This window comes from Platalea leucorodia, assembly GCF_965183815.1.
Source record: "Platalea leucorodia genome assembly, chromosome: 1".
NCBI classification, from domain to species: Eukaryota; Metazoa; Chordata; class Aves; order Pelecaniformes; family Threskiornithidae; genus Platalea; species Platalea leucorodia.
The window spans coordinates 64,172,567-64,186,835 of record NC_138823.1 but is presented as its reverse complement, the minus strand read 5'-3'; the positions used below and the strand labels follow the sequence as shown (position 1 = coordinate 64,186,835).

General features: G+C 39.9%; 1 protein-coding gene across 1 annotated transcript; it reads left to right on the top strand.

The window, feature by feature from the left end:
* Positions 1 to 13,831, top strand: CYB5A (cytochrome b5 type A). Its single transcript, XM_082314164.1, has 5 exons — positions 1 to 219; positions 7,416 to 7,544; positions 9,224 to 9,253; positions 11,786 to 11,820; positions 12,678 to 13,831. Exons 1-5 carry the CDS (start codon positions 76 to 78, stop codon positions 12,754 to 12,756), a joined length of 417 nt encoding a protein of 138 aa, XP_082170290.1. The 5' UTR covers positions 1 to 75; the 3' UTR covers positions 12,757 to 13,831.
* Positions 13,832 to 14,269: the final 438 nt, after the last annotated feature.

Below are 14,269 nucleotides of genomic sequence, written 5' to 3'. Positions count from 1 at the left end.
ATTGGGCTGCGGTCGGCGTCCGCGCGTGGGAGCGGGGCTGTAGCCCGTTGCGGAGCCGGCGGCGGCCGTGGGGAGATGGTGGGCGCCAGCGAGGCCGGGGGCGAGTCGTGGCGGGGCCGGTATTACCGGCTGGAGGAGGTGCAGAAGCACAACAACAGCCAGAGCACCTGGATCATCCTGCACCACCGCATCTACGATGTCACCAAGTTTCTGGACGAGGTGGGTGCCCGGGGCGGGCGAAGGAGAGGCGGGGAGCCCGGCGCTGCTGGGGCGCTGCGGGTGCCTGAGCCCCCTGGGGCGGCGCAGGCCGGCCGGCTCCCCCGGCTCCCCGCGGGATCTCGTCGGCCTCCCCCGGCCGGCGGGCGGGAGGCGGGTGCGGCACAGCGGGGTGTCGCCCTCGGCCTGCCGCCATGGTGCTCCTCAGAAACGGCCGGACGGCGGCCTCGGCCCTGGGCCCGGGCTGTAGCGCCCGGGGGGCCGGGGGCCGGCTCCGGGCGCCGCGGCCGGGTAGCGGCCGCCTCTCAGGCGGGAAAAACCCGAGTGTGCCGCCCCGCCTCCCCCCTCGCGTCTAACCCGCTGCTAGGAGCAGCTCTCTCCCTTCACCTGCCGTTCAGCTTCCTGCCGTCCTGGAAACCGAAGTTCCCCGACGGCTTTGTGCTCGTGCCGCCGTCCTGACGGGCGTGGGCGTGCGGCGCGGTGCCGCGGAAGCTCAAGCTCCGGTACCGTGCAGGGGTCAGGCTGAATGCCTTTGCTTGGGGCTTTTGGTTTTGTTTTTTTCCGCAGTTAACGACTGGCGGTTTTGATCGCTTGCTGCTGATGAACAATTGATGTGATCATTGATAGTCATGGTTAATAAAGAAGCATTTTGGTTATTGGACTAAAACATTCTTCTGTGGCAATGCAGAAATGCAACTACTGAGCAATTTTTTTTTTTTGTATTAAATGTAGCTAGGATTTATTAGTGATATTTTGAGTTTTCTCCATCACTCCCGTTATTCCTGATCTGCAAAGATCTGGCATCCAATTAAAAAGTGTTGTGGTAGACTTACATTAATTTCTTTGACAATGCAGTTCAGAGCAGTAAAGGCATGACAGAATTCAAGCCTCATTAGTTCTGTAGCCCCATCTTGATTTTTGTGGTTGTAAACACTTGAAATTTTAAGTATAAATTGAGCATTCTGCAAATAAGAGGTCGGCAAGCAATTGTCAAAGACAGTGTTGACACAAGTAGTGTTTCATTCTTAAGCTGTATGCCAGCACAAATTGTTTGGCTTTTCAGCAAGGTGGATTGTGAAACTGATCTACTGACTCTTTCTTGATTATTTTTCAACCAGCTCTGTCCCTGGTCTGGTTCATCCTTTAGTTATGGAAATGTTTGTTTGGTTATGCAGGCAAGGCCAATTTAATTATCGAAGCCCTGCGGCAGAATGCAGTTTTTCATGCAGTCTGAGAAACTGAAGTAGCTGTTCTTGGAAACTTGATCAGTTTTGGCTGATACACAGTTGTATAAGCACTTCCAGATTGGGGGGTACCCACACAAAAAAACCAAAACAAAAACAACAATTAAAGATAAAAGACCCCAAAGCCCCCAGCCCAAGCAAAAAACCACACTTGACAAAAAAATCCAGGATCTAATGAGCAAATTCAGCCTTTAGGCCAATGTTGCTTACTTAGCAGCATATTCAAAAGAATTCACTTTGTCTGTAAGCAGTTGAATAGTTCTTTATTGGACAACTGTAGGATGTCTGATACACTCTGGTACACATGGGTCAAACTTTAGCCTCACACTAAACAGTTTTAAATAGAATCTGGGTGGTTCTGGAGCTGAAATTTCTGGGTCATATCCTGAGATAATAAATGAATGAGACTGGATAACTATTTTCAACAAAGTATCTAGATGAAGCTATACTCCTAAGGAAAGCTCTTGGATATTGTTATGTTCATTGTGTTGGTGATTTTGGGGATGGAACCCTTGGGTTAAAATATTTCATAGGACACTTTTTTTACCTTTTTTTGAATATTTTTGATACCTGGTTAATTTATCAAGTGATGTGCTAATTCTTTTGACACTGTCAGACACCCTGAGTCATTTACATGTGACAGATGAGAAGAAATTGGAGCCAGCCTCTTGCTGCTGTGTTCTGGAGTACAGTCAATGCTTCTCAGTGAAATGGGGATTACGTTAGTTGTTTCAATAGCGTTATTGGTCAAATTGGGTTTTACTTCTTGCATTTCCTTGCAGGAGTGGAAAACTTAAAATATTTCAAGAATTAAATGTAGGCTACTAAAATAAGTCCAGTAGTACTAGAGAGGATGCACTGCTAAAGCATCACCTCATTCCTGCTCTTCCCAAGTAGTAAATAAGTAAAAGTATCGGTTTACAAGGGAGTGAAGAACTGGGAATGGAAGCGGACTTCACCAGTCCCATTGTCTTAATTTGACAAGCAATCTTTCCAGCCAGAGCATTAACCTATGGAAATATTTTCTTGTTGATTATGAAGCTGAAAACTTTACAGTGCTTCAGTGCTAAAGGCACCCTGGATGCTGTCATGCCTAGTAAGTGAAAGTATGCTGCTGCCTTTCACTCCATTACAGTACTTAAAGGGTGCGTTTCCTTTGTCCAGCTGTTGTCTCTTCAAGCTTGTAGATGTTTAGTGAAACTTGTTTGGTTTTTGGGAACCATCAGCCTCTGTGAACACTTGATTGAAGCTGGATAGTAAGTGGACTGGGGGTGGTGATGTATGTGTGTTGGGAGCGGTGAGGCTGAAAAGGAGTGGAGGCATTCCGAAGTGTGACTGTATTAGTTTGGCTTCCTAAGGACAAGGCTTAAAAAAGATCATTTGAAATGCAGCTGAAGTGCTGGAGGAGGAAAGGATTGTGCACTTTGACACCTTATCCTAGGGGTTACTGAAGATGAAAATTCCAGCGACTGCTTTTCTTTTATGTATTTTTTTAAATGGCAGATCTCAGGAAAACTTTATAACTTGAATATATTTATCTGAATTTTCTTTGATTATCAAAGTATATCCTCTAGGAGAGGAAATTCAGAGACCTCAGCTTTTGGAGCACAATATCTGAAAGCTCTTGGCATGAAAGATTATTCTTGAGACCAGAAACTTGTATATTGTCTTTTTCATTCAAAGGCTGTCAGATCTGTATTACAGAAAATTTGGGAAACCTTTTCATAGTTTCAGGTCCTACATCATTTAAGGGAAAATAGCTACTAGAAATTCATGTGTATTCATAGCAGGATCTTATGGCTTATCTGTAATACAGATAATTATATATGTGAATAATACTTAATCCATTAATTGACATTTAATATGTTGGTAATGCTTGATAGTATTTCTCCATAGCTTAATAAAGCAATCCCTCTAGTCAGGCTTTGACATCAATCTAATGAGCTAACAAGAGCAGCTGGGCCTATAAAAATAAGAATGAAATGATCAGTGTCCTACTCAACTTTCCATTGGGGTGAGAGTCCTCCCTATGGCTTTTGTGGGAACTTGGTTGTATTCTTTAAGCTAGGCAGAGAAGCTAACAAGAATAGGAACATCTCTACCTGAGAGAAGTTTCTTCTTCTGGAAACTCACTATGGTACGTATTTAATATTCAGCTAACTTTGTTTAGGTTACTTCAATTGTTGGTGGTGTCATAATTTAGCAAAAATATTAATGGTCAATGAAAATGGGTTTTTCATGTGTCAACTTGTGCTTTCATAGCACCGTTTCTAAGCAGAATGAACAGCTCCCACAAAATGTGTTTTGTAATGCTGATCAAATAAAGTGCAGAAAAACAAATATTGTTTTACTCTGTCAGAATGAAAAATATTCTCTCCACTATGTGGTGATAAGTTACATTCATCCAATATGATGATATCATGGAGGAGTAGCATAATACCTTCCATGTTTAAGGTAATGAATAGCTTACAATGAAAGGTGCCGGTACTAGCATGTTTTGAAGTCTGTCAGTGTACCATGTGAATTTTTATTTCAGAACCTTGCAGTCTAAGGATCAAACCTTGTGTTATCACTTCCTTAAGCTCTGATGAAGCTTGCAGGAAGATTTGAAAATGCTTTGAAAAATAGCACCTCTTAGCAGTCTTTTGTGCAAGACACTGCAAGCTATAATTGTTTTGTAAGTGGGGAAATGGGCACCTGGCTACTGGGCGTTTCTTTTGCAGTTCATCTAATACCCTAATGAAGGTCTTCAAAAATACATTCTCATAGAGATACACTCTCCTAGGCTCCTAAAATTTTACATGAGTACAGAATTTGTCTTGTAACTTAAATAGGTGATAGAAATAATTTGGAGGACTCTTCAAGCTACAAGAAAGTGCTCTTAAAACAAACAAGTGCTTCTGTTTTGCACAGTGAAGCTGAAGTTCTCTGGGTCTGTCGCTGCCCCTTTCTGCTTCTCGTTCCCTGTAGTGCAGAAAGCAAAACTTGAATTTATAAGACTGCCACTGGTGGAGACCTTTTGCTGATCTCCCCAAAAGTTAAATTGAACCCTAGATTTGATTCTTCCAGTATGGGAGGCGGGAGGGGCCAGGAATTGTGAGTTAGGGTAGTTATACTTTAATAGAGTCTGAACTATGATACAGAGGAAGTTGCATGACTGTAGCGAGGGGGAGAAGAGGTGATAGGCGTTCATGATGAAGTAATCAGACTTCTGACCCAGATGAGAGCAGTGAGTTTAACTGCTTATTTGGTTTATCTAAAACTTTCTAATGTGCTGCTGTTAGGAATTAGTCTATGCTATGTGCTAGTGCTGGCTCTGTACAGACTTCTGTTACGCATGTTACTTAAATATCATCAAAGTTATTATATTGGGAATGTCCTCGGAATGAGCTAGACTAGCTTAATTTATCAGCAAAAGCTTTTTCACTTCCCTTGAACTATAGTTGTACCTGCAAAACCACTTTAGTTATTGGCATCAGCAAGATTTTTGTTTAGGAGTCGTTATCTGCATAGTCTTGTGGGCTTCCAGTTTCAGGGTCTATCCAGAGGCTCTTCATTAAAATAGAAATTCTGATAGCAAGTTTTGTTTACCATGCAGAAGTGTGAACAAAGGCCCTGTATAAACAACCTTCGAGAAACTCATTGAACCATGGAAAATGCTCGGCTCTTGATAGAAAAGTCACTTCTTGCCCTTTGTGAGACATTACAGTTGCTCCCTTTCATTAGGGGAGGCGAAGTCTTTTCATTAATTGTTTGTATCATGTGCTAGTTGTTTGCAAGTTTGCATCTTTAAGCGGAAGTGTCATCTAAAAGAAAAGTGTTTAGCTTCGAAGTACTTTTATGTATGTACATTAGGTTACTAGTAACATCTACTAGATGGCTTACGTTTGGAGCTCCTTATCTGATTCTCTCTACCTTAGTCTTGCTGATGTGAGGAAAAAATACTATCAGTTGTCCAGCTATGGTAGCAGAGGTCAGGGTGAATTTGTCCCCTTCATTCTTTAGCATGGTATCAAAAAATAAAACAAATCCCAAACTCCACGTTGCTGAAGGAATTCTTTGAAGACTTAGTTGTGGCAATATCTGGGAGAGCCTCTTAGACCCAAGTTCAGCTTCTTAAATGTACTATACATTTCAAGGCACTGAACTGTTCAGCTTCTTAAATGTACTATACGTTTCAAGGCACTGAACTTGAGTGATCCCTCAACTTTTGTCTAGTTCTTTCCTTGAATACTTATCAGAATGGATTCAAGGGCAGGATTTTAGTGAGCGTGTCATATTTGCGTGTCTGCTTGCATAATCTTTACTCTGCATGCACTCTTCTAACCTTTTTTGGCTCAGCTGCTGTGCCTGATCTCTATCAATTGCTTAATCTCGCTTTTGCTTAGTCATGGTAGGGATCCCTTATCATTCTAGCTGGCTCTTTAAAAAAAGCGTGTGTTTTTTTTTTTTTTTTTTCCTCAAAATAGAAAAAAAAAAAAAGGGCAACTTCCTTAATCTGTTAAAATAAATGTTTGCAAAGATTCAAGTTTTAGAGTTCTGGTACTGCTGGAAACTGGTAGTAATAGTGTCTTCCTGATCCGTATGAACAAGTCTTATTTTTGTTGGAAGAGAGGGATTGATAGGAGGTTAATATGGTGGATTTGAAGTAAATGCTAACCTGAATTGCCTAGACTAGCAAAAATGTTTATGCTGTTTCTTTAATCTACTGTCTAAGCACAGCCTTCCTGTTCAGCTGTAGTCCAGGCAAGGTGACCCTAAATAGTAGAAGTTTTGCCTGTTTTCATCATTTTAGATCCTGTAGTCAGAAGCATTAAAAATGGAATTGGGGGTACAAAGCCTTATTTCCTCCATCACTGGTAGTGTTAGAACTTATTTCCTGGTTGCCTTAATCCAAGGCAGTAGTACTAAAGTGTTTTCATCTTGCTTACCTAATCATTCCCAGTGTTTAATGGAGTAGTTTCCTAATTAAAAGCTGAGTGGTGAATTTTTATGGCATGTTACTTATCTCTTATATGAATGAGTAACTTGAAGCTGAGAAAATTCACTGAACTAGAAGATGTGGTATACCTTGCAATACATACAGACAGAGTTATTTGATGCATGGAAATGTGGAACTGCATGCAATCCCAAAAATGCATCCTGGGGAAGAATAAAAGTCAATGGAGAGCAGGGATTTACGTTAAAGGAATGGTGATGGGTTGAGGTATTAGGAGATACTGGGAGATGACTTCTCTACATCTCAATGGTTTTACCAGCAATGTGGTTTTGGGATTCCATAGTCTGCTAAAACCAAATTGCTCTTCTGCTCTCTTGTATGAGCTTTCAGTTGTGCTTAAGCAGTTCCAAAGTAGCTGTCTTACTAGATAACCATACAATAATTTCTTCTGGAAAGGACCCTTGAAGGTTATCTGGTCCAACCCCCAGCTCAAACTACGATTAACTTGAAGGTCAGGTTCCTTAGTGCCTTGTCTAGGCAACCTCAAAGGATAAAGATTCTGTATGCTCCCTTGCCAACTTGTTTCAGTGCTTGATTGCTCTTCCTGTGAATAGTTTCTTTTGTTATATCTACCTGGAATGTTCTTGCTACAACTTACACCTTTTGGCTTTTATCTTTTTGCTGTATAAAGTGCTGTTTGGATAAAAATATACATTTCCTGCAGAAGGAAGGACATGGAATGTAACTTTAGATAATAGTTGGGCTATTAAAAGACTGACTGATTCCCATGATGTTCTAAATGCTTTAGTTGCTAGGGGTAATGCCTCTTACTGCTCTTTCACTGAGAGTATGTAAAGCTCTCTAGTTATTCAGAGAGGCTTATGTTTGCTCTAAGAAATCTAGCAGCTGATTTTGCATGGGCAATTTTTTTATTTTTAGAAACGTAGAAATGAAGAATTCCACTTTTAGAATGTGGAATGGTTTTCAGTAACAAATTCAAACATTAAAAATTGCAGCACCCAGGTGGTGAAGAGGTCCTCAGGGAGCAAGCTGGAGGAGATGCTACTGAGAACTTTGAAGATGTTGGCCATTCCACAGATGCAAGGACACTGTCAGAAACCTTTATTGTTGGGGAACTTCATCCGGTGAGTATGTGAGAGTACCAGTACTTGCTGTTTACTATAGTTTTTGTGTCTAGTTACTTCTCTGGTAATTCAAAATAAAGAAGAGCTGCTAGTTTGGTTGGATGCCAGCCCTGCGGCTGTTTGTGGATGTACTTGGACTGGAGGTGGGTTCCCCCAATGTGAAGGGATTTTATTAGGGTAGCATAAGGATGGTCACATCTAAGTTTCCTGCTTTGAAATATTTTACAGCCCTGCTCTTGAATAAACTGAATATGGAATCATGCCATTTCTGGTGTACCCTGTGGGCTTTAGTGAGACATTATAAAGAGACTAACACCTGAAGGTGATATGTCAATGTCTAGACGTTTTATTATATCAATATACAGAGTGATTACTAACAGCTGCTTTCATTCTTTCTTCATTGTAAATATATATGCCAGGCTTCCCTCTGGATCTAAAAGTACAATCCTGGCTTTTCATATGTATGTTTAGAAAACGGCTATTGCAAGCATCTTACTTCTAGTTTGATGTTCTGTCTTCCCCCTCTCTGGCTCCCCCCGTTTTGTCCTGTATCTGTGTTCCCTACTTGTAGTTGTCAGGATTGTTCATGATCAGTTCCCACTGGATCATCTGCCACTTCTTCTTTTCTGTACTGTCCTTACCATTTCCTGTACTTTTAACAAGCACCTTTCGCCTGCCTCAAGCTTTGAAGGCTTTATTTCTAGCTACAGAGCTGCTGCCTTGGCTTCCTTCAGATAGGCCTTTAAGTTCTTCATCTTAATAGTTGAAAACCACTTGTTGGGGACTTAGGCTGCTAGTGTGCCTGTCTGCTCTACTCTACTGCCCATCCCTGCCTCTTCTCTTTTCCTCTTCTGTCTTGTGTATGTTTTGTCTTGCATTCAGGGTAAATATCACTGTCTTGAGTAGCATATTTCACAGTAAGATTCCTGATCCTGTATCTGTCTTAGGTCCTCTCTTGATAAATATTAATTGTGTAGCTTCTCGTAATAAGAAATAATTCTGCTTGGATGCACATTTGTAACCTTTCAGGCTTGTCATCTATTTAGGATTGCAGTTGATGCCAGTAAAGTTGTTCTTAACCTGGCTATCAGTTCAGTTCCTCATTGTTTGACAAGTACCTGTTTTTGTTTGATACGAAACAAGTGGCTTGATAGTTTAATGTACAAATACAGTACTGTCAAGGTTATATACTGTTGGGCTTTTTTGTAACAAATGTGACTACTTCCAGTAAAACCTAATGAGTTTATGAAAGATCCGTAGAATTTGGGACCTTTGTGCTGGACATTGGACCAAAACTAGTTAGATGACTTTGCCCAATAATATGAGTAGACTAGGTAGAAGTAAACTAATATGATTGTAATTGGTGCATAAGCTAAGGCTATGTGTACTGTTTAGAGACAAAGGAAATGCAAAAACATGGGCACAAGAAATAATGAAATATGTTGGGGACTGGGGTTTCAGTTTTTATCGTATACTGGGAAGTATTATTTAAGGAAGTGATCTTGTTTATGGTAGCTCATATCATACACTGACATCTGTTCTTTTGCAAGTCTGTTTCCTAGGTAAAAATAGGTATGCACTAACAGAATAGAATTGCAAACTGAATTTAGTGATAACTTATTTGAATGCTTTGGGTTTCTGTCTAAATGTTTGGTTTTTTTCTGCTTGTTTTCTTGCAGGATGATAGAGAAAAGCTTCAGAAACCAACAGTAAGTGTGTTTCTTGAAATGCCACATTGTTTCTTTTAGGCATTAGGACTCTCTGTAAATGGTACACCCCAGAGGCAAAAATAATTCAGCTTGATTTAAGTGTAGTGTTTCAGGTCATAAATCTCTTAAACCTGTTAATCTGGCTTCAACTTATTTTTCCTGTTAGCTGTTCTTTGCTTTGATTTGTGTGGTTTTGAACCAAGAGGTTGCTAAGTGTGATGGCATTACACTATAGCAAAAAGGTGAATCTAGAATCAGTCAATGGTTTTCTAGTATTCAGTTTAAGAAAAAAATCAGTTTGTAGACAGAATGGATTAAACTAATTTGTTTGTGGGGAAAAAATATGATGCTTAACAATATATTGATAACACTAGTAGATATAGAATACAGAGGCATTTGATTGCTGTATTAGAGATCAGTTAATTTGCAATTGCAAACCCTTTTCAAGGCAAAAATACTGCTAGCTTCCTGACTGTTTCAATAGATTTTGAGTGTCCTGTCAATGCAGTATTGCACTTATTTTCTAATTTTTTTATCTTTACTAGAATACAGTTGCATTGACACTCAACTATCAAAGTCATAAAATTCAGATGTCCCTTAAAGGAGCAAGTGCATCAGGCATTAATTTGTATAGTTGCTTCAGCTGTGTGTATAGAAGATGTTTGCTCAGGGCTGGCTTAACAGGACAGCAGTGTGCTTAAGAAATAGTTGAAGATTATTTTTAAATGAAGTGTAGTAGGAATAGGATCTTAGTCTTGCTGTTTGAGAGATTACTTTTAAGAAAAAATCACTTTTGTAAGATCTTCCAATAATATAAATAAGTTTAAAGGAAAGAAAGTAAAAAAAAAAAATACACTGAAATGTTTGCTATACCAATTATTAATTTTATTATTAATTAAGGACTGGGACTAGTGTACTAATAAAAATAAGAAATGGAGTGGTGACTGGAATTCAGAGCTTCTTCCCACCAAGAATAACATCTGCTATTCAGATTTCTTTTGAAATTCAGGGCAATTTACACCTAGGTTGTAAGAGCAGCAGCCATAAATGCAACTGGGGAAGAGAGTGCCCAGTGCAAGTTGTAGTAATAAAATCCTGTGTTTAAGCTCGCAGGAATTTACTAAACTGAAGTACTTAGAATATTAGTTTGGCCAAAGCGTGGGCAGTTGGGAGTTAAGATGTATCCAGATGACTTTTTACTACACTCCTATTTGGCTTATTCCCTTGTTTTAGTGCTGGTCATAAGTTACCTACACTACCTGTGTGTGTACCATCCTTCCAGAAGGAAGCCGGAGCACTTTCCTCCAGCAGGACGTGTGGGTGTAGCTGATAAGTTTCACTTTGCATTGCGCTCTGTGTGTGTAACGTGACAGGTTTAGGCCCTGTGTGCCCTGGCTCTCTAGGAGCCCTCGGAAGGCCTTGTGCTTTCAAATGTCCTTCTCGTCCTTGGACTGTATTTAAAGTACCCTCAGTCTACATGTCCAGTGTCATGCTGTTTAAAAACAGGTTTTTGAGCTGGGCCGTGTTCTTTTTATTGTCTTGGTGTGGGGGGTACCACCCCCTGGCCCTGGAAGTGGCAAGTCTGTTGTAGAAGGTGTTAGCCTTGATAGTGTGGGCACAAGCTGTTCCATATGGTTTGGCTTTGGGATTAGTTTTTTTGTGGAGGTGTTTACAAAACCAATATAGATGTAATCACTGAGTCTAATTTTAAACGGTATTTGTCATGTGTAAAACTGTGATTTGGGTGCTTGAAAAAGTAGCCTGTTTGAACCTGTGAGAGGATATTCGGAGTCTTTTGCTCTTTAAATGAGTTGCAAATATTCTGATAGTGAAGCAATTCATTTTTCAGTGATGGATCTTGTACCACTAAATTTAAGTACAGTTTTAATGCCCGGATCTTTTAAATGCACTTAGTGCAATTAGTAGTATTCAACTTAATAAGTCTTCATATAAACTGTGCACATGTACCCAACTGGGATTTGATCTTGTAGTGCTTCTTTTTCTGTGGAAACTGAACAAGAAGTCCAAATCAATATCAGAAACAACTATAATAATTTGACTGATTCTTATGCAATCTGAAACACCACCCTAAAAAATGAGTGTAATAAGCCTTGTGGATGTAAATTAGTAGCTTGCTTCATGTAGGTTCCATATAAGAAATATTTGTGTATTAATTCAGAGTCTTTTCAATTGGATTTTGGGCAAGTAATGGATCTTTGTCTTTTAGGTGACTAAAGCTTTTCAAATGTCACCTGAGGTTAAAGTTAACATCATGGAAAACTGGCAGCAAAATTCCTTGTGATGATATTTTTTAATAACTTTTGATGCAGTGTTGACTAGAGAAACTGCTGCTAGCTATCTTCTAATACAGCAGTCTGTTATAGGAATTCTGAGAAAATGCTTTCCAAATGCAATGCACCGAGTTGCTTTTAAATTAGTCCCACTTAATGAGTTTTGAGAAGCTGAGGGGCTAGTTAAGATGGAGAGGGATGTCTGCCTGATGTAAATATCTTTTTATGCTTTGCTTTCCAGGAAACTCTTATTACCACTGCTCAGTCTAACACCAGGTATAGTATTGCACCTGATGTCAAACTTGAAGTTCCTCGTGGTTATGTTTCCGAAGCTTAGAAAGCTGAATAGCTTCTCTCTGCTGGAAGCTTAGATGTCAGAGGATGGTGCATGAAAATTTCTGTTCTACATAAAGTCCAAGTTGGCATCTGTGTACCGCTTTACAAGGATTAGTTAGCTTACTGTCTAGATTTTTTTTCTCACATTGATATGTATCAGTCTCTACCAAATGGTTTATGTTGCACAAGCCTTCATTTCTGGAGGCTATCAATCAGGTGAATAGAAGACACTTTGTGCCATTACTGACTCTTTTTACTGACATGCACACCTCACTTTTAAAATTTGCTATGACTGTTGCATCTAAGGGAAATAAGAGGATTGTGTCTATGAGAAGGAAAACCTGTCGGAATTGGTGGGGGGAACACTTTGGAACACCACTGAATCAAACTTTAGAAAGTTATATCCTGCTGACAATTGCTTACTGCTGAAACTGTAGAGGACTGTTCCATGGCCCTCTGAGTCAGGAGCTTGGGTGCTTGAAAGCGTCATGTGATGCTGCTGCTTAAATGGCCTTTGAATGAATAATATTCTGGGCAGCATGCCATGACTTTAAACATGTCTAGAGGCTGACTCTTCTCTAGTAAGTAAACTTCTTGTAAGCTCTAGTACAAAGCCTTAATAGTACAAGCTTTTTTACTTGGCTGGAGTATTACTGGCCAGCCCAGGTGTTCTGTTGCCCTAAATTTGAAGTATTTGTTGGGGCAGGGAGGAAGGACTTCTTTAAGCGGTGACTTTTTTTTTCTTAAACTTGCTAGTTGTCACTTCCTAAACTGCTGTTTCAAAAACTTCCTTCTAGTTCGTGGTCCAACTGGGTGATCCCGGCAGTAGCAGCAATTATCGTGGCCCTGATGTATCGTTCCTACATGTCGGAGTAAGCGCCTTACTGAGAACTAATGCAAGAAGAGACTGATCTAGGAGAGAATATAAGCAATCCTAACCCAATATGTTTCCAGACAAAAGCCTGATGTCTGAAGAAAAATTCAACTTTTTCAGAAAACTGAACAATTCTTTTCTGCTGTGCACTTTTCTTAATGTTGCCTTCTTATTTGCTGTTCTGAAGTGATAAAAAGGCAGCATTTCTCCTTTTGTATAACAATTTTATTCTCTAATGAATTATTTGATAACTGTATTGGTTTCTGTGTTAGAATATTGTTTTGTACTTAACACTCTGACTCTGGTTATTTCTCTGTAATCTGTGATGGGGTCCATAGGACTCTCTTTACATATAAATTTTACAGCTTTAAATGACTACCAAAACCGTGTACATGTATTTGTCCATGTACACAACTTCGCTTAAGTTGAAAAATCATGTTGTTGTCTTAAATGTAGTATGTTTGAATGAAATGCTAATTAAATGTAATGGAAAAAGCTGAGTGGAGTAGTGGATGTAGGTGCCTGTAAGCAGTTGGGCCCTACCAATCAGGCTATAATGAGCTGATTTTTTTTTTTTTTTTTCCCCCCCATTCCTCTTGACATCTGCTCTTATAGTTGTTGTAGATATTCCTACTAGCAAACTGTTCTGTTTGGCTCCCATTGAAAAATTCAGATGAACTGTGAAACCCAATGTTTGGCCCAACTAGTTCTGTCTCAGTTTTATGAAAAGTAGCTCTTTTTTGCAAAAAAAAAAGGCAGAAAAAGGTGTTACGTAAATTCCACTACAGGTAATGTAACTGCTACTAAATAATACTGTTCCTGCCAGGCACTCAGGTGACTCTAGAATTTGTTCTGGAACTTCTAGACTTTTATAAAATCTTTGTCATGTACATTGTGAGGGGGGAAAAACTGATACATGGAATCTGTTTCTGACTGTTCTGTGATGTGCTCCTTGGTGCTTTACTACAGAGAGATGACTATTTTCACTGCTAAATACAAGGTAACTGAAAATTTCCATTTTGTGGTGAACATTTTTAGTCATATGTAAATGATCATGAATAAAAGTTTAATTCTTTACTCTTGCTGTCTCAAATACATTCATTTCAAACTTTTTTGAAGGCCTTGGAAGGGATGCTCTTGCATATTGGGACACTTCTCAGGAGTACCTGTTTGGTGCATCCTGAAAGTCAAGATACTTCACTTATGCAGGAAAGTTGCATATAAAAAGTGGGAAAAGTGTACTATGGAGCAGTTAGCATAGATATATGTTTTCATCAGCATAACCCCAACACCAACTAATGACTCAACAGTGGTTTTGCACTGCAACCTCTGCCTCCCTGACATACATCAGGACTTGAAACACTGTTCCAAGGGCTGCCTCTTCACAGCACTAGGGAAGATGCATGCAGTTTAGGCCCTGTGTCAAGTCAAATCAAATTGAAAGATGGTAACTGTAACCACCAGCTTTAAAAAAAAAAAAAAAAAAAAAAAAAAAAAAAGGGGGGGGGGGGAGGA

Bases quoted from the DNA above. Each gene is read 5' to 3' on its own strand.
- CYB5A (XM_082314164.1), top strand. From the start codon at position 76: ATGGTGGGCGCCAGCGAGGCCGGGGGCGAGTCGTGGCGGGGCCGGTAT. The intron at 7,545-9,223 runs GTGAGTATGTGA...GTTTTCTTGCAG, and splicing joins TTGTTGGGGAACTTCATCCG to GATGATAGAGAAAAGCTTCA. The intron at 11,821-12,677 runs GTATAGTATTGC...ACTTCCTTCTAG, and splicing joins ACTGCTCAGTCTAACACCAG to TTCGTGGTCCAACTGGGTGA.